This window comes from Alligator mississippiensis, chromosome 4 (genome assembly GCF_030867095.1).
Source record: "Alligator mississippiensis isolate rAllMis1 chromosome 4, rAllMis1, whole genome shotgun sequence".
Lineage (NCBI taxonomy): Eukaryota > Metazoa > Chordata > Crocodylia > Alligatoridae > Alligator > Alligator mississippiensis.
The window spans coordinates 152,490,234-152,517,565 of NC_081827.1; the positions used below are offsets into that span (position 1 = coordinate 152,490,234).

The 27,332-nt window shown below is 49.3% G+C and overlaps 1 protein-coding gene across 2 annotated transcripts in view; it reads left to right on the plus strand.

The window, feature by feature from the left end:
* The first annotated feature begins 11,903 nt into the window (after positions 1–11,903).
* The window catches only part of RND2 (Rho family GTPase 2), a 37,794-nt gene continuing 22,365 nt past the window's right edge, over positions 11,904–27,332 (plus strand). Inside the window, exons 1-2 of one of the 2 annotated variants that reach the window (XM_019500292.2) lie at positions 11,904–12,091; positions 12,188–12,275. In XM_019500292.2, coding sequence (XP_019355837.1) covers positions 11,990–12,091; positions 12,188–12,275 — 190 coding nt within the window. In that variant the 5' untranslated portion in view covers positions 11,904–11,989. The remainder of the gene's footprint in view (positions 12,092–12,187; positions 12,276–27,332) is intronic. The other variant, XM_006266363.4, reaches the window with a different exon arrangement.

Here is a 27,332-nt window from a genome sequence, read left to right on the forward strand (position 1 = left end):
TGCCCCTGGCTGCCTGTCATGCAGCCCTTGAAGGCTTGCCAAAACTCAGTAAGCAGCCCTCCGCCCGAAATAATTGCCCACCCCTGATTGTAGTGCCTGGCAAAGCTAGGACCAATCATAACAAGAACATCTAGATGCTACCATACAGCAATAAAGAAAATATTGATGGTAATATTAAATATGTGTTCAAGTACACTAGTGATTCAGAGCTCCTTTGAGAAGGGACCAAGCAAGGGAAAGTCTAACCGTTTCCACCCACGACCATGTGTGTGAACCATCTAGCACTTCACAGCATGAGTCAGCTGTGGCAGGATTTCACCATGCATCTCTGAACCCAACACTGCACATTTGCATTGCAGCATGGGTCAGTTAATGGTAGATTTTAAAAAATTATTAGAAATGTATAAATTTAAGGTTATTTACCTGGTTTTGTAGAATTGGAAGAGAACATAAGATTCTGTGCATGGTAGCTACATGGGTACATAGTTGGCATATGTTGGCTCAGTCTAAAGCATGCTGTTAGTCATGCAGCCTATATTAGACCAGAATAAAGGGCCTAAGAAACTTCAATGCCATGCTATGATAGGAAGAAAGGTAAGACCCTATGCATGGTAACTATATCGGTACAAAGTTAGATGGTAGTAAGACATTCTTAGACAATAATTTTAGCATTCAGTGTACAATTGCTCGGGTGGTAGACTCTTAAAGGCATTAACAGTCTTTGTAGATATATAGTAAGCGTGCCGGGGAGTTCAGTCCATCCCCTCACTCTTGCTTCTGGACGGTGATTTTGACTATCTTCATACTGCTGATGGCCCATGACATGCTTGATGTAGATGTCCCTTGACCATCAGATGGCATTGATACCAGGAGGCACCTCATCAGTTTCACATAGCAGTGGGTACTCTATAGGCTCATGGGATACTCTTATTGTTTGGGTCTCATGTTCCAAATGCCCCAACAATCAGTGCTTGTTACTTCACATTGTACCTCTTCTCCCTCAGGGTATCAAGCAGTGGCTTGTATATGGACAGCTTTTGCTCCCATGGTTTGGTGAAAGCCTGCCACTGGTTCTTGAAGGGGGTGGTCACGTTGATCATCAAAACCCCATAAGACAATGGTTGTTGTTCTTGTCTGTTATAATGTACGGGCATAACTGGCTGTCACAATTTGGGAGAGGCTGGTTCATGGCTACTGTTCTGACTGACACAGACATGACCTGTACTGTCTGGTCCTGTAGGGCTTTGTGATGCAGTCACCAGGCTCACCCATGGAGCTTGCAGTCACACAGGATGTGGAACAGGGGCTTATGCTCATAGCTGCACCTCTGACACCTCTTGCCTCAGTGGCCATAGCAGATGGCGCTGTTGAGCAGAAAACAGTTGAAACAGGCCTGATGAATGAAACACCAGTCTGTGAAGCATGTTAAGTTCCCACAAGGCACGAAGTGGTTCCTAGCATCTCACTTTGATGACCTTGAAGACTTTGCCTTGTTCGTGTTTTGCCTTCAGGTTGCTAATGTACTTGTCTCACCCAGGGTCCTTCAGAAACTTCTCCAGGTATGTCCTGATGCTGTGCGGGTGGGAGGGGAGGCAGGGAGTGACAGTGATGTATTTGGCAGTCAGGGCTGGGAGCAGTAAGACTCCCAGCTCCTGCTGCTTCTTGCACTGTGTTCAGCAGCAGCTGATGTGCTTCCTAAACTGCACGTTTAGGTCCACAGTGAGACAAAGCCCCCACAGTCTCACACAAACTTGCTCTCTAGCATCCACTCAAGAATGTGGCCAGGTCTTTGTTGGATGGTGGCCTGGTGATCCTCCTCTTGGTGGTCTCCTTCAGGGCACTGGCAGCAATGCTGTTGATCAGATTACTGAGGCAGGTCAGGAGGCAGAAGGCATGGGTATGATGCCACAGAGGTCCCCCATGCAAAGGATATTAGCATCTCCCTGCAGTAGGGGATGTGCCTGATCTCATTGCTGGCCCACAGTGGCAAGTTCATCCACTTTAGGAACCTTTTGATTTCACCATCTGGTTTCTTGAGAGGTGTCTTGATGATTGCTAAGCCTCTCAGGATGAATATGATGTAGAGAATGAGGAACGTGTTTAGGGCATGAGTCTTCTGCCAGGTGGCCAGCAGAGAGGCCAAATTTGTGGGTGTCTTGCACGATCCCACAGATGATCTCTTCTGGCATCTGTCTTTCCCGATGGCCAGTGGGTGTGCCCAGGTCAGGATAGCTCCTGCTATCCTTCCGGTAACTCATGGGCTCACTCTGGGTCTTGATGGTGGTGGCGAAGACAGAGTTACTCCTCCTGCAGTAGATATGCAGGGATGCACATTTGGAAGTGTTGAAGCAAAGCCTCATTCACCCAGCTGCTTCAAATATGATGTCCAGCATCTTCTGGAGTGGATGTTGCCTGGCCAAAAGGTGGATTCCACCAACTGGGACACATGGTGCAGTTGAGAAGCTGTCCCTCCTTTCTGCACAAAGGCCTAAGGGCAGATTTACACAACTATTTAGGTGCCTAATCCCAAATGAAATAAATTTCCCATTGAAATAAATAGGGAACCAAACACCCAAGTAGGATTTGGGTCCTTAAAATACCCTTTTGGATCTAGCCCTACCCATTTGCTGTATTCTGGGTTCACTCTGGAAAAGCCGCAGAGGTTGGGAAGTCAATGAGTTTCCTTCATTCTTGAGTTAGAAGGGCAGGAGGTGCTATGAGGGCTGAGGGACTGGGTGTAGGGTAAACTTCTCCCTTCTCTCAGGAGTGAAGCAGTAACAAGCCCAAGTGGCTGAAGGCTGAAGCTAGAAGTCAGATTAGAGCAGCCAGAGCCAACTTTTTTTGCAGGTGCGCCAAAAATTAGCCCTGCCCCCCACCGCCCCAATGTCCTTCTGATCTCCTTCCCCATCTGCGGTTCTATTCTGCTTCCTTCCCTGTACTCCCTGCCCAATTTGCTGCACTGATTTCCACTCCCTGCCCTATCTGCTGCTGTGCTGTCTTATCTCCTCCCTGATTCACCATATGCCACACACACAGCCTGCCCCTGTCACTTGTGGCACCAGTGCCACAGGTTGGACATCTCTGGATTAGCGGGTCACAGCAATTCTCCTGGTTTTACTATCTGTGAGCATATGAGTCTAATGCACTTGTTACTGGGGTGGTGAAGCTACCTCTCCTGGCCATGACTTTGGCCCCTCAATCCTACCCTGTTACCTCTCCTGCTATGCCTTGATGTCATAAATTGACAGTGAGGCTGCCCCCAAAACCACAAAGTGGGTTTTGGATGGTAGGTCCTTGTCTGGGCTGAGTAAGGATGTGAAAGGTTAAATGTTTAATCATGTTTAACTGATAATAAGTGCAGTGATAGCAGTTACCTTCCCAATTATCCTTTAGCTCTCCCCACTACCCCCAGTCTAGCAGGGAAGGGAGGGAAGAGAAGCCACCCCACCCCAGCAGGAAACAGCAGGGCAGGCAGGAGCAATGGAGGGAGGAGAAGGAGGGAAGGAGGAGGGGGACTAGTACCCATAGCCTAAGAGGAAAACAGCCAGCAGCCTAATGACTCATCAATTAAGCAATTAGCTGCTTGTTCACAGATGCTCCCTCCCCTCTCCCAAGGCAGGGCTTCAATTGGGCTGTGTTATCTGGCTGGGCTTGCCCCCCCCCACCTGCCCAGTCAAAGGACTCTGGGAGCCCCACAGCAGCAGCTGTGTCCAGCTGCCCTGCTATCAGTTAATAATTTAACCAATATAATTAGAGGAGGTTAAAGGATTTAAAAAAAATGATTTTTACATCCCTGGGGCTAAGGCCCTCTAGCCTTGTCCCACTGTACTCTAGCTGAGCCCCTTGGCCTGGAGTCTATTGTCACAAGCTCCTAGGCCTTAGCTCTGGCCCTCAAAGGCTCTGAACTCCTCAGCCCCTGGCCTCACCCTCACAAACTCTAGGGCTGTGCCCTAGTTTTTGCCGTCTTCTATTTCTGCCCTCTGTCAGACCCGAATAGCCTTTCTGCCAGGCATGGGATAGCGCACCCCTGCAGCCCTCTGGGTCACAGCCTGGGAAGGTCTCTACACTGAGGGTCCCTGCTATACCAGTGAGCACTTTTGGGGGTTGGCTGTCAAGCCTGCTCCCCTTGGTTCTCTTAGGGCTGCTCTGAGGGCTTGTAACTGGGCACATGGCTCAAGAGTGGGAGCACAGCTGCGGGTGTTTAAAAGTGAGAACCTGCCTGCTAGAGGGCAGGGGGAGCATCTGAGAGCAATGAGCATCTGGTCAGAAGGAAGTTAAAAGTTCCCAGGGAGCAGAGCTGGAGAAGAAGGGGGAAAAGGGTAGTGCCAAGAGCAGAGCCAGCCAAGGTATCCTCTCTCTGGTCTGGGGAAGGACCATAGCTGTGAGTTAACCCTTTGTTGAGTGCTTGGTTGTTTAAGTACTGGATTTGTTGTGGATAATGTTTTCTGTGTGAGAGTGAGTTTGCCCCAGAAAAAATAAAGAACCAAGTGACAACCTACTACATGTGCTGGTGAACTTGGGCATTTTAAACTCCAACACCAGCCATAGAGACCAGAACCCTGTTAAAATGGCTGAAGGGGCTGCAGCAACAACACCAGCTGTTTCAACAGCTCCAAACCCAGCAACAGCAGTTCCAGAGAGAGCAGAAGCAACAGCAGCAACTACAGCAGTTTCAATGAGAGCAGCAGCAGTTCCTGAAACAGCAACTGGGTGCTAGGCAGACCCCTACCCTTGTGGGAGAGTTACTAGGTTCCCCAAAGTTAGAGGAAGGAGTCCTCACAAAGATAGGACTGGCAGACAATCCAGAGGTTTTTCTTACCACATTTGAATGGGTGGCACAGGCGTATCAGTAGCCCTAGGATGTGGGCTGTGAGAGTGGCCCCGTTATTAACTGGGGAGCCACAGGCTGCTTACTGGGCCATGGAAGCAGACGCAGCCCAGGATTATAGGGCCCTCAAAGTGGCCATACAGGACCAGCTGGGACTTATGGAGGAGGCTTATTGCTGCCAGTTCTGATCGGAGGCTTGGGACCCAAAAGTGTGGCTCTAGGCCATGGCTCAGAAGCTTAAAGACGTATGCACCCAATGGCTCAACCCAGGGTCTTGCTTGGCTGCAGAGGTTGTGGAACTAGTGGCAATGGAACATTTCTGCACCATCCTCCCAGCAAAAGCCCATAGGTCAGGGGCGGGCAATTATTTCAGGCAGAGGGCTGCTTACTGAGTTTTGGCAAGCCATCAAGGGCTGCATGACAGGCAGCCAGGGGCAGATAAATACTAATTTTCTTGGGGCCCTGCAGGCCGGATAGAATGGCCTGGCGGGCCGCATCTGGCCCACGGAACGTATTTTGCCCACCCCTGCCGTAGATGGATGCATCACCCCTAGGTGGCCAACCTGGAGGAAGCCACACAGAGGGTATAAGACTTCACAGGGGTGGAGTTGGACTGCCAGGAACCCCGGGGAAGTTGGCAGCCTAATGGGCCCAAGGAAGCTGGGGCTCTGTGGCAAACCAGCTGGGGGTTTAGGGAGGCTTCTGATATGAACATTACCTCCATCTTCCCCAAGGCCCCAGACAGGAGGAGAGCCTTTGAGCAGGGTGCCAGGAGAAGAAGGCCATTGGGGACATCCCCACAGCCTAGGCAGAGAAAAGGAGGTGCAGATGATGTGTTTCCAATGTGGGGAGAAAGGACACAGATATTGAGACTGCCCTCAGATGGACTATGGATACTCCCATACCTTGGTCTCAAAGGCAAAATGGGGGAGCCCAGACCCAAGAGGATATGTGGTCCCAGTAAAGATCAGGGATATCGATGTGGTTGGACTCATAGACTCAGGCTCTGGGCAAACATTTGTATACAAGCAGTTTGTGAGTCCGGCAGATGTTCCAGTAAGTGAATGTGTGTACATCATGTGCATCCATGTGGGTGGTGCCAAGAGGATGATGCTAAGCAGGGAGCACCAAGCTGAACTGCAAGCCTTGCTATCCTCTCTCTGGGTCCAAGAAAGGACTGTAAGTGTGAGTTAACCCTTTGTTGAGTGTTTGGTTGTTTGTTAAGTACCAGCTTTGTTATGGACATTGGGCTTCTGTGTGAGAGCGATTTTGCCCCAGGAAAAATAAAGAACTGAGTGACAACCTGCTACAGGACTCTTAGGTCCTCCCCCCATCCTAGCGAAAAGTTTATTATGTCATCAATATAAGCCACCCCATAATTTTGGTGAGGTGCTAATACTCTGTCCATAGGCCATTGAAAGATGGCTACTGCCCCACATAACCTGAAAAGCATTCGGACAAACTCATATAGGCCCCATGGAGTGGCAAAGGCTGTCTTCTCTTGGGACTGGTGCTCAAGAGGGTTCTGCCAGAACCCTTTTGTAAGGTCTAGGGTTGAGATAAATTAACCCCCCCAATCCACTTGATCAGGACCTCAACCTGAGGTACAGGGTAGGCATCAAACTTTGCCATCTCATTCACCTTCCAGAAGTCTATGGAGAGACACATCGTTCCATACTTTTTTGCGACCATTACCATAGGACTTTGCCACTCAGTCCACATTTCTTGAATACCTTGAGCTAACATTTGGTGCACTTCCTCTTTCACCACCCTTGCAGCCACTGGAGGATACTTCTCCAGCCTTCCCTCACAACTTTGTTAGGAGCCATCTCAATGTGATGTTCTATTAGCTGGGCTCCCCTGAGGTTTGTACAGTGAACTCCTGCACTATCTGCTCCAATTGAGTTTGTTGGGTATCTGTTAGGTGGTCTCCCAGGGTTACTGGGACTTGACTCTCATGCTGCCTTATCTGACATCCCAATTCTAGTTGGTTTGGATAGGGCACTATGAATGTAGCTTCCCTTTCTTTCCATTTCTTTATCGTGTCAACATGATATAATTGGTAGATTTTTCTTTTACCTGGCCCCATTGCATGCCTTGCCCTCCTTGGCATGCAGGGGAGTGGCCCCACAGCCACACACCATTTCCTTGACTGTTGGGGGTTCTACTGTCTCCCATATTCCTTTCCTGATTCATGGATCCAATCTTTTCCTGTCCCCCCCTTCCCCCTGGGAAAACTTTAATAAGTTTTTCTCCCCCCCACAAGGAAGCCCACCGAAAGCACAGAGCCTGCCCAAAATCACAGTTTCTGCAAAAATTGCAAAACTGCAGTTTTTGTAGGTCCCTAGTTATAAGTTGACAGGTAGGCTCCCCCTAGAGGGCAAAGAGGTTTTGGATGGTAGGCCTTCATCTAGGCCAATGGTTACCAACCAGTTGATCCAGTTTGACTGGGGAGCCCCTGACAGTTGATCTCAGTTTGGGGGGGCTAGCCCCTCCAGACTGAAATTGGCTGTCAGAGGCTCCACATTTGGGAATGCCTGGGCTGCAGTTCAGGAGCAGCGGGACGTAGGAGCGGCAGAATGCATGTGGTTGGGCTGCCCTGCTGCTGGGGCCAGGCCGGGCCAGGCAAGTGGGATGATCCCCCTCCACACCCCCTGCCACCCAGTGAATGGGGCCAGGCCCCATGGGCAGGCCAGGGAAGGATTGGTGCACATGCCCCGGTGAATGCCTAGGGAGCATGTGCCCCCCCAATCTGTGCACAGGGTGAGGTGGATGCTGCTGTGCGCTGGTCTTTGTGCCCCAGCTTTGTGTCCCAAGCTCCAACCTGCAGCGGGGTCTGGGGTGCAAAGCCCAGTGCAGTGGCAGCCACCTTGCCCAGCACACAGATGGGGGGGGCGGTGGCACGTGCCCCCTGCGCCTCCGCTGGGGTGCAAGCTGCGGCGGGAGCCCCCCTGTATGCCTGAACGATCCACCCAGGCTCTGACCCTCACCCAGCCCGGCCTGGCCAGGGACCCACTCACCGCTACCCCACTCCCTCCCTCACTGCGGGGGCCTCAGTCTGCCCCCCACCACCCAGACTGACCTGCTGGGTGAGGCGGGTAGGGACGCAGTAGATCCTGGATTTCCCTTTACTTCAACAAGTGATCTTCATCTTTAAAAAAAGGTTGGAAATCACTGGTCTAGGCTGAAGTCCCCTGGCCTTGTCCCACTTTATTCTTGCTGAGCCCAGGGGCTGGGGTCCACTGGACTGCAAGCTCCCCAGCCCCAGCTCCAGCTCACAGGCTCCAGACTCCTTGGCCCCATCTCACCCTTGTGAGCTCTGAGCTTGTGCCCCTGTCTTTGCTGTCTTGTATCTCTGCCCTCTGTGAGACAGTAATAGTCTTTCTGCAGGGTATGGGATACTGCAGCCCCCTGCAGAGCCATCCCTTGCATGCGGGGGGGGGGGGGGGGGGGTTGGGGGGAGACGACAGACAAATCAGGGCAACTGTTGTGGGCCCTGTGGACAGTGAAGCTGGCATCTGCCGAGGGCGCCACCACTCTGCGCAGCTGCTGTGCACCACCGGCTTTGCACTCTGGCCGCTCATCACCCCACCCTGCTCCAGCTGCTCACCACCCTGCCCCACAGGCCCCACACAGGCTGATATGCCCCAGGCCCTGCACACCCCTAGGGCTGGCTCTGCCCCCCTGGGCCACCACCTTGGCAAAGGCTCTACACTAAGGGTCCCTGCTTACCCCCATGGCCTCCCAGGATTAATCTTGCCCTGCAGAAGCCCTACCCCAAAGGACCAAGGAACTTACCTGTTTCCATTTGGGATGGAGGGTTCCTTCCCAGTCTCCTGCAACTCAGAGTCTTTCCTCTAGGCCACCTGACCTGGCTTTCTCCTGGAGCTCTGCCTCCTGATGCTCCTACAGCCAGACTGTCCCCACTGACTCAGGCCTTGTGCTTATTATAAGTCTCTTCTGGGGTCACCTGATTTTCCACTTCTGCCCCCAGGCCTGTCAGTCATTGCTTGCACCTGGGATGGGCAGCCACTTTATTCCAGGGCTCTTTGCCTGTGTTAGCCCGCCTCTGGGATCCTACTCCCCTTTAGTACTTGGTTAGGAGCCCTGTTACAATGAACAGCTTTCAAAGGGCTCCTGGTTTGTCTTAGTTCTCTATTCTCCCCCAACCCATGCACAGCCCTAATATTCATGAAAAATAACCATGATTTGGGCAGTAACAAATGGCTACCACCAATCCACTAATAAACCTCACAGTTCTGCTAACAAAACATGTTAATTTTCGCTTCTTCAGACTTGCTGCATCTTCAGTGTCTCTCTTTTTGCTGCGTTCTGTGACAGCTTGTTGCTGACAAATTAAAGTTTGCCATTATGGTAAATCTTTCCATAACTCAGCCAGCAAGGTATTAACACAGAAGGAGCCCTTTTTCTTTCAATAACTGCTAATTAAAAGTGGTGCATATAATTTATGGATGTGCTGACCATACTCAGGGAGAAATAGTCCACCACCAGAGAGCAGAAATTGCCAAACGCTGTACAGGGCTACAATGAATATCAGCAGCTGTGTCTGCCCTGGGACCAATGCAGATACTCCTTGATGCATCCTATTACAAATGTAGGGTTATTTAGATTTGTATCTAGAACTGGGTGATATTTTAGTTTGAATTTCTCTTCAATTAAAAAAAAGTCTCTTTTGTCAAAAAGCAAATTTCCATAAGAAAATCTCTTCTTACTTCGGTTTTAACTGAAGACGCAATAATCATATCTTTTCTGATTTCAGCCACTGAAAACCAAAACATTAAAAAAATGGCTAATAATGTTCAGCTATGGTTATCTGTGTTTTCCTGGCAACCCAAAACATATGAAGGAAAGTTTTGAGAACTGAAAGCTGTTTCATTTTTGCTGATATTTTTATGTCACAGCACATTTCCTAACCACTCTGTACCTTGGGGCAGCAGAAGAAGAAACACCACTGGATGCAGTGGAGAGGCCTTGACCTACAAAATGATCTCCCAGTCATCATTTATAATGCTGCCTTTTATTACAATCATTATTACTTGTATTTGTACTGACGAAGTGCTCCAATGGCACAGTCAAGATTGGGGCCCTCAATGTTGCACTGGCTGCTGCATAAACATGAACTAAAAGAGCTGACAATTCCAGTTTTCTTGTGATGTTGTCTACACAAAGATGTCCTCCTTATCAGGTCCGGTCCTTAGAGGTTCTCAATTAATGCCATCGGTGCTATGCAAAGGGAGATGTTCTAGGCAACTCTATCTTAGTGCTTAGAGGCCTTGCTTACATTATTCTGTAAGAGCTATTCCTGATGATCTCTCTGTACAAGTGCTTTTATCCCAGAATAAGAACATCCATACAGGGAGTCAATCAGGAACAGTTATTTCGCTTTAAATTCACACAGTTTCTTCCTCAGAATCAAATCCCATGTGTGGACAAGCCCTTCCGACATTAAGAACTGCTTGTGCCTCGAGCTAGCACAAGGGTGGATTTCTGGCAGCTGGGCCGATTTCTATTTTGCAGTTGTCTGGGAAAACCGTTATTTTTCACAAGTCCTTGTGAGTCTCATTTGCAGCGTCTTTTGGCTTTGGACTAATACCATGCTAAGATCAAGTGTAGTTATATGGTGAGGTCTGTCCCTTGCACTCTGGGCAGGCTGACTTTTGCAAGTTTCCTCAAATGTGGAAATATGACTGCACAATTTTGTGGCAAGAGGGGACTGCGCTTGTGCTTTCACCCAGCTTTCTCCTCAGCCTTTTGGCTATGAGTAAGCAAAACTAGGGAGCATCTGAACACCAAGGCCCCTGGGCCTGGGGCTTGCAGGCAGGATATGGGGAGTACCCAAAACCCCTGACTGACAGGTCTGAGGGAGGATATTTGCCTGGTGGTAGAGCTACCCAGATTGATGAGCTCTGCTCAGTCCAGATTTGAAACTTGACTTTTGGGCTTTGATTTGGCCGTTGGAAACAAAATATTATATTAAAAAAACAACCCTGCAGTGCCACTCCAGCTGGCCCTCTAACAGTTTCTCAACCAGTGGTACGCATACCCCTGGGGGTACGCGAGACACAGGCAGGGGGTACGCGGGTACCCCAACACTCTCTCTCTCTCACCCTCTTTTTCTCTCAAAACTATGGCAAAAAATTTGGTGCGCTGTGCATTAAAATTCCCCAGTAATAATTTGGCATGCTGTGCTTTGCACGGCACTGGGTTCAGCCCTCCTAGCTTTGGGCAACAGCACTTCTAGCCCAGGTACATACTTGAGCTGTGCACCCCTGGTGTAAAAAGTGGCAACCCTACCCACACCAGATCAGACATCTCTCATATCATGGCCTTATATACATGGCCCTTCTTCCAACATACAGCACACGTTAGTCTGTAAAAATAAAATCCCCTGGAAAATTGAGCATTGGGGTACTTATTAACATTTTCAGAAGTTAGAGGGTACTTGCTGCTTAAAAGGTTGAGAAACACTGCTCTAACAGATCCTGGCAGCAGGCTGCCTCCACGCAGAAAGGGTACGGGCGTGCATCCCTCCAGCCTTGGTGCCAAAATGCCCTGTGGAAGAATAAATGAGTTGAGCTCCAATGCAGAGAAGAGAAGGGGCTGGGGGGGCAAGCCCTCCTGCCACAACCACAGTGCCCCACGAGGTTTGCTTCATCGGGGGAAAAGCCGCGTCGGCCCCTGGTAGCATCCCTGCCCCCTGGGGTGACACAAGGAGCCCCCCCCCCACCCCGGGGCTGCGAGGGATGGGCCCGCGGGGTGCTCTGCACAGCCTGCTCGCCCCCTGCGGCGGGAAGCGCGGCGCTCGGGGGGCGGGAGCCGCCGGCGGCACTGCGGCAAGCGCCGGCCTGCGCTGGTGCGGCGCCGGGCGAGCGCGGGGCTGAGGCGGGGTTGCGCGGGGGGCGCCGGCGCTGGCGCTGGTGCTGCCGCTCGGGGCCCGCGGGCGGCGCAGTGGCTCCGCCCGGCCGCAGCTCGGGGGGCGGAGGAGGCGGGGCCGGGCCCGGCCCGGCTGCGGCTCCGCGCCTGGTTGGTGCCCGGGCGGCGCCGTGGGCGCGGCTACCGGGTAGGCTGGCCCGGCTAAAGCCACTCGGCTGCCCGCCGGCCTGGCAGGCTGCGCCGCGATGCGGGGCGCGTAGCGGCACCATGGAGAGCCAGCTGGCCCGTTGCAAGATCGTGGTGGTGGGAGACACGCAGTGCGGAAAGACCGCGCTGTTGCACGTCTTCGCCAAGGACTGCTACCCCGAGGTGCGGAGCGGGGCGGGGGCCGGGGGTCGGGGGTTGGGGGTCGGGGCCGGGCCGGGCCGGGCCGGGCCGTGACGGCGTGTCCTGTGTCGCCCGCAGAACTATGTGCCCACCGTGTTCGAGAACTACACGGCCAGCTTCGAGATCGAGAAGCAGCGCATCGAGCTCAACATGTGGGACACGTCCGGTGAGGGCACGAGTGCCTGCCGCCGCCGCCTCCGCTCTGCCGGGTGGCCCTGCCCTTCCTTGCCCCGCTTCTTCTGCCCGCCTGCTTCCCAGGCACATCCCGAGTCCTCGGGCCCCTAGGTGCTGCGACCGCCCTCTAGGCAGGGTGCACCCCGAGGAGGTCGGGACCACCCGTGCTGGGAGTTGCGCTCCCTGCCCCATCTCTAGCTTTTTGTCTTTTGGAGCCAAACGAGTAGTGCTCTGTTACCCCTGGGCCCTGAGATGGTGCAGTAGGACGGGAGATGTCCCCCAGGTGCCGGGGAGCAGGGACAGGTGCTGTGCTGGGGTTGTGTAAGGGGCAGGTGTTGTTTCCATCATTTCCCCTCCCGCCCCACACCCATGCTGGAGCTTCTGTAAGGCCCCAGGAAATAGGAGATTTGAACATACCAGCACTTCGTCCTGGTAGAGATGAGGTCTCCATCTCCCCTGTGCTTGGGGCCTGTGCAGCAGAACTGTGCCTTGCCCCAGATTTCGGAGGAGGCTGCTCCCTAGGGCTTCAACTAGCTTCCCGTGTGAAAATATGGTTTTGCTCTCTCCGTTCCTTTCTCAGCTTAAACCCACTGAGCTGAAATTCCCCAGCCCACGCATCCCTCCTGCAGCAGGGTTGCTCTGCCGATTAGTACTGTTGGGTCTTGTCTCTGGGGAAGAACTAACTCCCTATCTGGTAGGAGATTTCCTCCCAGGCAGTACAAGTACTGGATCTGGGAGCTGTGCCTCATTGAGCTAGGTTTCCTTTCCTTTTTTTTATTTGAGTCCCAGGGCTCACTATGATCCCCCCTGAGCTAAACAAATCCTCTCCCTTCTTGGGATGTGTATATGTGCCTTTTGGATATCTTGTTATATTTACACACCATTTGCATGTGTGCTGGTAGACTTGCTTGGTTTGCTGCGTGTGTTCATGAAGACTGTCTATTTGGCGAGTGACTGCTTGGTCCTTAGAACTAATGTTCCTGTTTCTGAAATGTTATTAGCTGTATGTTTGTTGAATGTTTTCCCTGAATGGCATATAGCAATGTGCTCGGACCAGCCTGGCTGTTTTATAGGATCCAGCTGGACTGTAATATAATAAATGCCATGGTAACCCCATTAGTATAATTATTTATTCTTGCATTAAAGTGTGTATAGATTTTCTTGTCTTTTTCTCCCAGCTTGCAGTAACACAGTTGCCTAGAGGTGCTGTCGTAAGCTGCATTCAGTTGCTATATTTACATTAGTGCCATTCCTGTTTTGACCACATAATTGAATAGTAATAAAACCAGTTCTTAGGTGCAATGTGAGGCTATAAAAGAATGAAGAAAAATCCCAACACAACTTTTAAGTGGAGACCTCCCCATGTCGGGGGAAGGTTTCTTTGCATTAGTACTTATTTTGCCTTTAATTTATTTGGGCTTTTGTTGTGGTGGGGTGTTGTTGTTGGGCGGGGAGGGGTGTTTGTTTGTCCTTAGCTGAAATCATTCAAGAAGCCATAAACAGTCTTTCCAAACCTCAGTTTTACAAAACTTCATGCTTCTGTTTTATATGTTAGCTGCAAGTGATCAATTTGAAGCGAAGCTGATGAAAATATTGAACCAAGCTGTTATGCGTCTGAAACCAGGACATGGGAAGTAGTCTATGTTGGAGACCTGGTGATAAAAACGACACTAGGTTGTTAGAGTCTGAATGAGAAATGAATTTCATTTCTCCGTCCAAGAGCAATAATGTGAAACCATACCTGAGAAGTTCATTGTTCTTGCCTGAACTTTGCATTTATTCAGCTTGTGGTTGTGGGATTAGCTCTGCCTTACCCAGCATAGCTGGTTTTTATTGAATCATAGACTTGATTTTTTTGGGTTCAAGATAGACCTGGTGCCCCCTGCTGGGGCTTCTTAACTGGGGAGATGTTATATCTTCTGTATAAAGGCCTCAGTGTCTTGAGAGACCAAATGTATCTTTTTTTTTTTTCCTTTGCTAGAAGAGATTCTAGCTGGCAGCTGAGCTTCTGGAGGGCAAAAAAATAAGGTGTATGGGCCTCCATATCCAACAAGGCATCGGCATTTAACTTCAACTTGAGACAAGCTGCAAAGACTAAATGCACAAAGTAATGGAAACTGCTGCATGGGTGGGGGGGGGGGGGTGTAGAGACGGACATTTTGGCAGACTTGCACTGCTGGATCCAAGGGGCTTTTTACTGCTGGGTCCCTCTGTAGGAGCCACACCAGTACAGTGATGAATCACCCCCTTGGCTTTCCAGGGCACAACTTGTGAATGAGAACCTCACCACTGTCATGGCTCTGTTTTGTGCATGCTGAGGTCTGTTATCCCAAGCAGTTGCTGAGGACAGTTTCTAAACTGCAGTCTTGAGGACTAAGCAGAGACAGGGTGCGGTGCCTTTGTTACAGACTAATGGCTGTGCTGTGGGCAGCTAGATTTTTACAATTTAAAACCTTACCTCTTGTGTGTGGGAGCCCATTTGATGTACTATGTGTGAGACAATGTGCTCAAATTTACTTTAGAGCTTTAAATGTACCCTGCCCCTGTCTCTGAGATTTTTGTAGTGAATGCAGCTCTACCTTTCTAAACCAATGTGAGGTCTGTTGTGTATCCCTTTCTGCTCTGCTGCAGAAGAACTTGGATTCTTTCTCACTCCTTATGGGGGAAAATACAAACTCTGGCCTTTTTGGGGGATGGAGGGGGGAGGACTGTTGGTTTTGGGTTGTTTTTTTTTTGGGGGGGGGGCATTTAATGACTTTATTGCAGAGTTTGTTTGTTTGTTTGTTTGTTTTTTCTCGGATAAATTCCCTTCTGATGCAGCTTTACTTTGAAATATGTAAGAGCTGGTCCTTCGATACATGGTTTAGCAAAGCAACATGCAGCAATTTTCCCCAGTAATCAACCTGATATTTTTAGCCATAGCCTGCGAGCTGTTGTTGAATTTCCACTTCCTTTTGGAGACGCTTGTAAACAGAAGCTCTTGGTAAAAGAAGTTTTGCACAATAGCAAATTGAGCCAGCTGAGCTGACAGAGTGGCTAATAGCTCTGTTTGTGCAGACTGACAGTCAGTGGGGTGCACTTTCCCCAGTCTTGGGGCTACCCGCTGTCCCTTTTAAGCGGTTTCTCAGGCAGGAACATTGTTAATGCTAAATTCCATCCTCTACAGGAGGGGAAGGGGACCCGCTGAGAAGCTGCTTGTCTCCTGTCTTAACTATTCTTTATTTTAAACACTTGCCAGCCCCTGGCTAGGTAAATGAAACTACAGACAGTACTGGTCTCTCTGCCCTCCTGAGGTTTGTAAGAGACCTGAACAGGGAACTGCCCATTGATATCTCTCCCCACGGCTTCTGCAGCTAGTTGTAAAGTGCCTGGGGACTCCCAAGGCTGGGTGGGGTGATCTGGGCTGTGTCCAGTAATGGGCAACAGGGCAAAAGCAGTCCTGTTTAAACTCCTTTTATTGGAGCTGAGTCCAGTGAGGATATTGCAACTGCTCTGACTGTTCAGGGGCTCTGGGCTTGTGGGGCTGAGCTGGTGCATGCAGTAGCTGGCTAATATAGTCATTTTGGACTGAATTTGCCCCTCTTACTAGCAGGTGATGACATTAGCAGACAGCAAATGAGCAGATAAAGATTTTTTGTTTGTTTGTTTTAGGGAAGCATTACTCTTGTAAGGTGCACAGCAAGGACAGGAAGCAAATTAATCTGATACGGTATCTGGTTTCTTTTATACCAAATGGCGTGAAGGGTTTCCATACCTGGGGGGTGGCTCTAGTCTGGAGTAGAGTTGCTGGCACTTGTGCCAGGTTTATGCACCATTTCCAGCACATTGGGGCCCAAGGAATTTCACTCCATGCCTTTTTAGGTTTCAAATATCCATAACACAGTGAAGCAAGGATTCTTTGCCTGCCAGGCTCACCAGTCTTGTCCAGTATTTGTTTCTATTTTATGTCCGTCCTACATCCAGATGCAGTGTAGCAATGAAATTATTTCTGGCACTGCTTTGCATCACAACAGGCTGTACTTGTGCTGCACTGCTCCACCCCAAAGCCTTTATGTGAGGGTTTAGGTATCTTTGTGCAACCTTCTTTAAGAAGCACTTTGTGACCCCTGTGTGTGTGAGGAGAACCTACCTGCTGATCTGGAGGAGAGGGGCATTATGCCTAGTGGATCTCTGAGAGAGACAAAGGGAGAGCTCTGGCTTTGGGAGCTCTGTTCTACAGGCCCATGGCTCTGCAGCCTGGCAGAAGGGAGCTTGCTTTGCTCTCCTTCAGGTATGCAACTGCTGCAAGTTCTCCTCATTAGTATCCACTGGGACAAATGTTGGCACAAAAGCAGCTCCCGAGTGGCCCTGCTGTGCCACTTGCTTTGGGGAACTTTCCAATTTGACCTATCACTTTTGGCTTGTTAAATGCTGTCCTTGGTTCTGGGACTGGGTTCCTCCTTGGAGCTCGAGTGGTACCTGATGCCTGACAAAGCAAAGAGATGCTTCCCTCCCCCAGCTGGTGTGGAATGGAGAACTTCAGCCAGGTGTTTAAAAGGTCTAGATAATTTTGTACTTTTTTTAAGGTTAGGTCAGCCACACTTCCAGCTTCTGGAGGGGGTCACAAATGTGTCTGCTCAGTGTTCTGGCTATTGGTCAGGTGTAGGTGTTGGGAGGCTGCTGGGGTAGCTGCTGTCTAAAGCATCAGATATTGGTCATTAGCCTCTTAGGACCATTGGAAAACCCTGCTTTCTAGGAGAGAGCCTCATGAGTAGCCAGCCTTTCTGCCCATACCTCTTCAAGGGCTGCTTCAGATTGGGGGTTTGTATTGGAGACTACTTTGCCTGCCTTGGGGTACACTGGGTTTGCTCACCTCTTCTCTTTGTGCCTCCCCGGCTGAGGGAAGATTTTTCTCCCCAGTGGTTCTTCCTTGTGCCTTGCTTATTAGCAGAGGAAGAAGTGGCATCAAGCTTTTCCAGAGGCCAAGGTGCAGATAGCAAATCATGAGGCTTGATAAATCTTGGATTTATCTGGACAGCTTCTCCTCCTAAGGGACAATATGCAAGCCAAGTTAGCCTACACCTGGTCTGTGCTGAGGAGCTGGCACTGTGATACCTGCCCTAGCCTGGTCCTCTGGTTGTAGGCACTGTTGACACCAGTTGATGTCTATGTAGCTTGCCTACTTCTGGTGCCAGCAGGAAATGTGGCCCTGGTGTAGTTTATCCCTGTTTAGCACTTGAATGTGCCTTGATGATGCAAGTCACAATATATAGCACTGCTGCCTGTCCACACCAGGGAGAGCACTGCCAGTGATACAATTGGCATGACCTGGGACTGATTCCCACATGTAGGCTCAGATTCAGACCCCTTCAGGTAGCTGGGGAGGGCATGTTTGCTGACATGACTGGCACCCAGAGCTTGCTACTGCTGGGAGTGACAGTGGGACCTCTAGTATAAAGGGCCTCCAGCACTCTTTAACACCATATCCTGCAGATGTGCTAGGATCTGAGCACCCGTGCTTTAAAGCAGTGTCATCCAGCCCTGTTTGTGCTGCCACTCACAGTGGTGGGGGTGCTCTGGTGAGGGACTGCAGGTTTTGCCTGTTGAGTGGTGGTGCTTTCAATTCTTGTCTTAAACAGGGAATCTCCACACCCCGCCCTCCCCTGCTTTCCCGTCTGCACTCGGCAAACAATCTGTCTTGGTGTGGTCCAGAGTGTGGGAACTCCAGTAGTTTCTGATAACAAATCCCTCTGCAGTGGGAGCTGCTGAGAAATGTTGATGAGATTAAGGAGCTGAATAGGCTGGGGTTAATGGTGAAGTTCCCTGTGTAAAACGCTTCCAGGATTACCATGGCTGTTCGTTCATTTAGTCTACGGGAAAGTGCAAGGTCTGGTTTGGGAAGGGTGCCACTTGTACTCTGAGGTGGAAGGGGAATGCAAAACTGTCCTTTCATCCAAGAATAACTTCTCTAGTGTTCTCTGTCAAGGCTTTTGCAGCCTGAAGGTAATATGCTTGCATCCTGTCTCTGCACAAATACATAGACTCTGGGCAGCATGAGAAATGTAAATCACTGATGAACTGGACAGAAGTCTGAGGAGTGCTGGCAGAAATACCTATGCTGGAAATAGATTGCAGAGGCATTTGAAATTAGTACAAGACAAGTCCAACTGCTCTGGACAGGTACACACAGCACCTGGGCGTAGTGGGGCAGAACATCTCTTCATTGAACACAGGCCAAGGGTGTGGAGGTTTCGAGGGCTGGGTGCTAGCACAGAGAAGGTGGGGGGGAGGGGACTTCCTGTCCATCAATGATGTGCTAGGTTGTTCTATGGCTGGGGCATAGTGTTTTACTGTCTCCATCATTCATACAGGCTGGTGAAGGCTTTAGAGAGGTCCTGGTGAAGGAGCTGTAAGAAGGTGTACTGGTGACAGGAGGGTAACCCAGTTTAGCAGCGAGAGTCTGGGCAAGAGGTAGGGCTAGCTGTCCTGAGAACTGCACTTGTTTTTTTTTTTTTTCTGAGCCTGGTTCTCCACTAAGAGAAGAACTGTCTTTTTCCCCTTGTCTTGGACTATAAGCTGTTTCCAGGCAGAAACTGTGGGGCTTGTTGCACCTTATGCTGTAAGCTGCATGAATGTTAATCAGTTTAATGATGGGCTTGGTGCAGCAGTTGCACCTTAAGGTGAAAAACCTGCTTTGAGTGTCTTTCACTTGCAGAGCTATGATTTGCCACTAGAGGCTTGGTGAGCAGGGGCAGGACTGCCTTGCTGCTCCAGCCAGGCAGAAGGAAGCACTGCAGCCCTGAAGCTCTCTTGCTTTGCCCAGCAGGAGTGGTGAGCCAGTTGGGGCAGCAGCGGGAGGCACTGCAGCCACTGAATGCTCCAGGGCTGAGGCAGTCACTCTGCCCAGCAGGAGCAGAAGTGCTGTGCCTGGCCCCACTGCACCCCCAGTGTCCCTACTTGCTCTGACTCGGGACAGGCCGCTGCATCCTGAGATGAGTTTGGGCAGAATAGCTGTGGGGAGTGGCCACACTTTTTATGGAACAGGAGCAAAGTTAGGTGGATTGGAGATCACCCTGCCCTGGAGTGGCATAACTTTTAAGTGGAATGAGCACTTTAAGCTACTTAAAGATGTTAACATGTAGGTAATCCAGAGGTTAAGAGCTTCAGAAGCTGCCTAAAATTGCTATGTAACAAGGTGGTGTCTCTTACTGGCTTGTGTTTTGAATGGCGTCTGATCTCTGATGGAGTGTCTTGGTGCCACAAAGATAAATAGTCATTAAGGGCAGGGAAAGCTTCTCTCACCAGGCAGGAGGCATAAGCAGAACAGTAGAGAAGCTCCCAGAGCTGTAGAGTCCCCAAAGAATACTCTGCACCCTGCCCCTCTGCTTTAAAACAGCCAAGGTGCACGGGCATCTCCAAATATAACAAGAACATTCATCCCTTCTTTTTAATGCTCATAAACATCAGTCTGGACCCTAAGCGGGGCCAAAGGCAGGTGAGGAGAAATGCTTCCAAACCCTGGCCCCTCAGGATGAGCCAAAGTGGCAGTGCTTTCTGGGACCTGCTGAATTTGGGGATGCAGCGCCTGCTGAACTGCCTGCCGGAGATCCTGAGCCATACAGCCAAATGCTCAGCACTGCATGTCTCCTCTCTAGTGGTCCTATTTTGTCACTGATATAGGGAGCTGTCTGCCATTTCCCCTGAGAGAACTGCCACCTGGTTTAGCCCCCCATCTGCTGCATTTAAACCATGCAGAGCAAACCATGTGTGTATCTGCCTCTGAACTCTTGGGCTTGGGACCTTCACTACCTCCTGATCCTGGCTTTCCATCCACCCAGCTGCAACTGAAAGGGAAAAACTGTACTACTGGAAATGTGCTTCCTTGGCCCTCCAGCCTCAATGTATATGGGAGAGAATTGAGAGGGACTTGTGTGTCTGTGTGACATGGAGCAAAGCTCCCTAGAAGCTGCTGGACATGACCTGCTTTGTGGAGCCTCCCAAGTGCAAGAACTAAATTTTTGGTCCTTGCCTGCAGGCCCAGAGGTAGCAGTGAGTGCATATATCTGAGCATACCCAGCTCCTGTGCACTGTGAAGTAATGCATCTGTGGTGAATGAGATGGCAGGAGGACTTTGTATGGCACAAGCTCTCTGGCCCCTTCCTTAATTAGGGATTCCTTTGCCAACAAGCATGGCAAACTGGACTTCCTGTGGGTGACAATTGTTCAGTAACGAGGGCTGGAGAGGGGCCCAGAAATGCCACATCAATCATGTGCTCCCTTCATCCTGGTCATGTCTGTCCTGAAGATGGGCCAACTGACCTAGTTAGTAATTTATTCCATTGACTTTTAGTGTGCATCACAAGAATTAAGAGCAGAGGTTAACTGTCTGTATTGATTAGCTGTTGTTTCAGCCATGTGCTTTCCAGTTGATTGCTTGCTCTGCCTGATAGAAGGATCTCTTGTTCCCTCATGAGCTTGAGACCATGTGCAAATGCTGAAGACGGGAGTGGCCCTTGGTGGAGCCTTGAAATATGCTGGGGACTTGTGCTGGCAAGTCTACTGGGGGGCGGGGAGCCCCAGAGGATTGCCCCTAGTTGGCTATTTTTTGGTCTGCTGCATCATTGCATATCTGGTCTGGCTCCAGGCCAGCACTTGCCTCTGTTCCCTGACACTAGCATCCCCCTGCCCTTTTCTAGGTAGAATTCATTGCCTTGTTCAAGTTATTGTTGTGTGGGCACAGGTTGTTTGTTTGTTTGTTTGTTTGTTGTTTTGTTTTTTCAGCATAAAAACTTTGCTTAAGACAGCAAAGAAAAACAAGTCCTTTGTTCAAGGTGGGGTACTGCTCCCAGAGACTTTCCTCCTCATTCCCTTCATGTTGCCGTGACTTGCTTTGCAGTATTGCTTGCTGCTTCAGATCCTACTGCAGGGGTTGGTGTCCTGTTGCAGCCCTTTGTATCTGCCCTCTGCACCCCTTGGTGAGAAGATCTTGCTGCTTTCGAGCTGGTCTGGCATTCAAACAGGGCTGGTTGGACCCAAGCCCACTGTCCTAAATGGGTAAGCCTTACTATTATGAAGCCATGTCGAGCTCTGACTTCCACAGGGTGAGGTTCCTTACTTGAACAAAACTTCTGAAATGCTGTCTTGGTAAGACCTGCAGGGTGCTCTAGCTCACAAAAAGAATTTCAAGGTGCTACTGTAGCAGGCATGTTGGGGAAAGCCCTGCTGTCTGGTTGCGTTGGCAATGGCATCAGGATGATTAGGGACTGCAGCTGGCTTTGTTTTTGTTGGTTGTTGCTTTAAAAATGCCAAGGTACCCAGCATAGCAGATGGTGCCTTGCTATTTATTGTAACCCGCAATACATAGCTTCATTTACAAACCTTGCATTTTGTATGCAGATGTGATGTTGCACTCAACATAGAGGAGGCTGGAATACTTGTGATTCTGTTTGATCTCTGATCTTCTGTTTATTAGGTCCATTTTGCTCTTGATTTATTTGCCTATGTCTCTAGCTCAGAGCTGTCCAACTTCTCTGAAGCCAGGGGTCACATGCAGCACAGGCCTCAGGGCATGCCACGGGCACGTGTGCAGGAAGCTCATCTGCAGAATGAGCAGCCCAGCTCCCTTTGCCGGGGAATGGGCAGCCTGGCCCCCTGTCGCTGCACCATTCTACCCCCAGGAGCAGCAGCAGGAACCAGAAGCTGGAGACAGGAGGGGGAGGCCCTGGCCACCATCCTCAGAGCAATGGGCAGAGTGGCAGCTGGGCAAGAGCCTGCAGACTACATGTTAACCCTGCCAATTGGACAGCTCTGCTCTAGCTGATTCTTGTCAGTGGATTGTGATACTTCATGCTGCTGATCTTCCTGCTCTGAATTCAGGTTCATACGTCCATGTGTGGCCAGTTGTTATGCTTTCCCAGTTATCAAGGGCCCTTGATTACGAGCATGCCCCAGTTAGCTACCAAAGTTGTTTGATTGTGGTCTTTACTGCTTGGCACCAGCCCTGAGTTGGACTCCTAGTGAGCTTTGTGTGGCCATTTAAGATGGGCTTCATGCATCAGCAAAGACCCCATTATCAGGCTCTTCCAGGCAATGAGCAGCTTGGCTGGGTCAAGGGTTATGACCTGTCTTTGTATCCAAGTTAACTGGGGTCAAGAGTATACTCAGAATTTGCTTTCTGGAATATCTCTGCTCCGTATGAGTTTGTTGCCAAGTTATTCCTCTGACTTGTTGGGGGAGAGAGGGACTGGTTGAAATTGGTTCAGAGATCAGCTGCTGCTTCCCAGTTAAAGCTTTAAATCATCTCCCTGATCTGACGGTGTATACTGCAATGGACAGGGGCAATTCATAATTTCTTGGTTTCCTCATTTAGCCCATCAGTTCTCATGCAAAGGGCATAGGCCATCCATGTATTTTGCGCTGTCACATTCCAGAGAGACCAAGCCCACCTCTCTTTGAATACTGCCTTTTCTTTGTAGCTTACATATTGCAAAATCTTCAGGGCAGGGACCCTGCCCTCTCGCATGTATACAACATGCCACACTGAAGCCATGTAAATAATTAAGTCTTTCTGAGAAGCATCACGTTCCAGGGACTCTCTAGTGACCTAGTCTTGAGGGGCCCTAGGAACCTGAGGGAACAAAGTATTGTCCAGCTGGGTCTCGCTCAAGAGCCCTGCAGTGGGATGTGCCGCTTGGAAGCGGGGGCCCTCTTATGGGCGACTGGTGCCACCTTAGTCAGGGGGGGCATGTGCCCCACCCCGCAACCAGTCCTGTTGACCTGGGTGGGGGAGTGTCCCCCTGTGGCTGATCCCATGACAGGCGATCACTGTGGCCACTTCTGGGAGCAGCTGCAGCGATCAGCCGGCACTTGTAGGGGGGACATGGCACTACCACCTGCCACCCCGCCCATCACCTAAGCAATGAGTGTGGCTGGTCAGGGTGTGCACCAGCACTCTCACGGAGTGCACATGCACCCCTGTGCACCCCCTGCATGTTGCCACTGGGTCCTCTAAAGAGTTCTTGCAAAATAGGACAGGGATTCCAAATAGCAGTTACCAAAACCTTGGGACCTTTCAGCTTTTAGAGGGACAAAAATACAGCCTGCTTGTGATCAGGACCTTTTTTTTTTTTTTTTTTTTTTGTCAGCTTAGACATAGACTTAGGTTACAGCTACAATTCTATTAATGATTACCCTTTAAACACAAAATTCAGGTATAGTTAAAATTCCCCTAATTATCTCCACTCAACCAGAAAAGAGGTAAAGGACAAATCTATAGTCTGACCTCTTACTGTCATACCCCAAAAGCACAAGACCAAACACTGATTCTACTGCCTAACTAACCCCCAAAACATAATGCAGCGTAATATAGATTCTCATCAGCCCAGAAGACTTGGAAGGTGGCTCTCAGACTGGCAGCAAGTTGTCTCGAATATGTGGAGTTTCCCCCTCTTACTTCCCCCATTTTCCTTATAGTCTATATCTTTCTGTAGATGGAGATGGTTTTATTCTAATAATTGTTCTCTGATTTAGTTTCATCCAGTTTTTTTTGTTTTGTTTTGTTTCGTTGAACCTTTTGGAACTGAACTTAACCAATTCTCTTCTCAACTCTGAAGGTGTCAGTTAGTTTGAATTAATGCCCTTGTGAAGGTTACTTCTAGAAGGGAAGATCTATTATCCTTCCCTTTGCTATCTTGGAATGTTATGTGCCACCACTCTGTGTTTTCTTGTTACCTTTATTTATGATCTTCATTGACCAAGCTGCTTTTTTGTTGTTGTGATTTACAGCTTACCTCAGAAACTTAACGTAAAAATGTACTATTAAACTCTATTCAATACATTTATTACATTTAATCAGTACTGCTAATATACTTAACTATATCATGGTTATAGCTTGTTTGGATGATCTAATTTAAGGTCATATTTTATGTCTTGGTTTAGGCCCCTTGCTCTGTTTTAATATTAAGCTTTCTATCCTTTGCTAGGTGTCATGTTTACAAAGATTCATTATGTGGTTACTCTGAAACAGGCTTTTGGAGTCTCCTGGGTTAGCTTCGTAATTTGGCATAGGCCCCTTGAAAATGATCATTGCTAGCAACAAGTAATTTAGATATTTTTTGTTTTTGTTTTACCATATCCAGTCAACAAAAACACATGATCATTTAATAGGATTCTAACTAGTTGCATATAATTCAGTTCTTCTCATCAAAAGATAAAATGTCAAATTGTTAGTAGCAGCTGTAATGGTATTTTCCAAAAAGCAATTATTTGCACCTGGTGTAGCCCAATGCTAGTGGTCTTGACCAACAAATTCTATTCTACTTTCCAATGCTACTGCTTGTGGCTAAAATGCAAGCTTAAGCACATACTATCATAATTTAGTTCTATGCTAGGTCCAGATCTGCCCTTGTCCAGTGTCTGAAACACCCAAATGACATGTCTGAGGTTTTATAGAGCAGAGGAAAGAGATCCAAGTACAGCCTGCAGATCTGTATGGGCCTATACACAGTAGCAGTGAAATCAGGTTGACATTTACAGTGAGCAAGTAGGTCACCGAAGGTCAAATGAAGTTTTAGTAGAGAGTAGGGCAGAGAAGAACACCTCTGTGTGATCTAATCCTGTCCTCCCACCCAGTGCAGATGTGACCTGAGACTGTTTAACCCGCACCTTGCTCTGCACAAGCTTTTTCCCAGAGGCTGGCCTACTTTGCTGGTTTCCACTGGGTGTGCTGACCATGCTAGAGAGTAACATTGAAAACCCTTGCCTCTCCCTGCATCTGCAGAGGAAACGGCAACTCTGAAAATGGCCTAGATTTCTTAGAAAAGCAGCTGGAATTTTTTGCAGACTTACCATGGGGACCAGCCTGGCCTCTATTTACCAAAGGCTTCTGGGAAGGCTGCCACTTCTGTCCCTTTCATTCACTGTCAGATTTTCAATCCAGTGTTTTTGTACTCTTTTACTTCCCTTTACAGGTCCTGGGAGGGGGACAATAGCTGGGCTGTTATAGCCAGATATGTGTCTTTCTCATGCAAATGAGCTGCATGTGGAGGAGGCTCCATTCAAGGACATACCTCAAAGCTCAGTCCTCTCTGCATGGCAGTGGAGCTAGGGGGGAGGGAGCCCAATAGCATGTATTATTCAGAATGGCTTTTTGTAGGCTTGTGAACTGCAGGATTTTGCAGAAGGGAGTGGGCAAGTCCTGGGCAAGCACTTCCTTCTGGTGAGGGGACTGGATTGAAACGGAGAAGGGATTAATCAGCGAAGAGGGAGCAGGTTTGTTTGAGAGAGGCAGATGGTAGAGAGACCTGCTTTTGGGCAGTGAGGGCCATTGGGCTTCAAAGCCCTGGATTTGTGCTGGTGGAAGGAGGTGTGTGTGTGTGTGTGTGTGTGTGTGTGTGTGTGTGTGTGTGTGTGTGTGTGTGTGTGTGTGTGTGTGTGTGTGTGTGATGCTCTGTGGAGTACAAGCAACCTGCTGTGTGATGCGCTGGACCCAAACAGGATTTTTCAGAAATGTCTGTAGTGTGGCACGTGCACTTCAGATCTCCCTTCTGCTTCTTTCCCAGTCATGAGTTGCATTCTGCAGCCAAAATAATATCCTGGTCCTTTAGTACTGAGGAGGACTTTTCCTTGCTCCTTAACTCACACTTGTATCACGGAGGATATTGTTGCAGCAGCAGCTACCAGCCATCACAGCCTTGCTCCCTGATATAGTTTGACACCTAACTGAGCTACTTTCATAAGAAGAAATGTGTCTGAATCAGCTGATGTAGAAGGTGCTGGGCAATGTTGCATCTATCTTACTCCAAGTTACTTCTAGCCCTGGATTGCAAACCCAGTATCCACCTGTCCATTTGCCCCTTTCTGTGCAGCCCCCCCATCCCATGTTGCATGTTGTTCCATGTTGTAACTACTATAGGCAGGTGTGGGAGATCTCTTGGAGACCGCTGAGGTGCTGTAGAAAGTGAGGGTTCTTCCTTCTGACTAATGCTCTGGTGTTGCGAGGCCTTGTGCTTTGGAGAGGGGTGCTATCTTCTTGGGATGAGATAAAAATGAAATGCAGCTTCTTTAACAAGAATGGGCTGTTGGGGGTAGTGCAGGCTTCCTTCCAGCTCTCACTGTGGCTAGGGTCATTCTTCCATCCTGGATCCCTTGCAGTGCCATCTGGGCATGCTCTATCTTTAGAAACTTCTCACTCCCATATTCTCCATCTCCAAGCACTCTTTTTACTGCACTTGTCTTTCCATGGGGGCATAAAGATAAGTGCACGTTATTATCAACCTTTGCATTATTGGGGGAGCTGAGGGATTAAGTGATATAAGGTCACAGAGGAAGTGTGTGGCAGAGAAAAGACATTAGCCTAGGGTCTTCCAAGATCCAGGCTGGTTCCTGAACCACCAGACTACCTATCCTCAGTTCTGGCCTTCTTAGCTGTGTGACCTCACCAGCTGGGTAGCATGGCTACGTGCTGTTATGGACTGGGTACAGTAATTTGTAAAGTGTGTTGGGACCCTTCAGGCTGAAGCTCAGTATAAATATATTATTATTTCTACCTCCATCACTTGTCCTGCTGGAGGGGGGATTAATCATGAATGTAATTAAACTCAGCTGGCACTTCATGCAGTATCAACTTGGGAAATGTGGTGTTCAGAATACTAAAACAGCAGTGCCCAGGGTGCCACATGATCCCATGCTCTCCATGGCCCCAGAACTGAGCTTTGCTCTTGTGCTGTTGTCCATCTTCAAAGCCCTGAGGGCTCTCTTCAGCCTGGGCATCTTTTGCTGAGGTGTGTCTCTCTGAGTCAACACCTTTGAATCTGGCAGATGCTTGTAGAAATGAATCCTCTCTCCTGAACATATACAAGGAAAAACTGGAGCACCTGGGATTCATTAGAGAAGAAAAGGCAGAAGCAGAGTTTGATAACACACTTCAAATAAACAAGGAAAATGGTGATCAATTGTTTTTCCCTGTGCAGGATGCAGGAAGTAATGGGCTTAAATTGCAACAAGGGAGATTTAGGTTAGATACTGGGAGGGCGACTAAGCAGTGGAAAGTATTCAACAAAGGGGTTGTGAA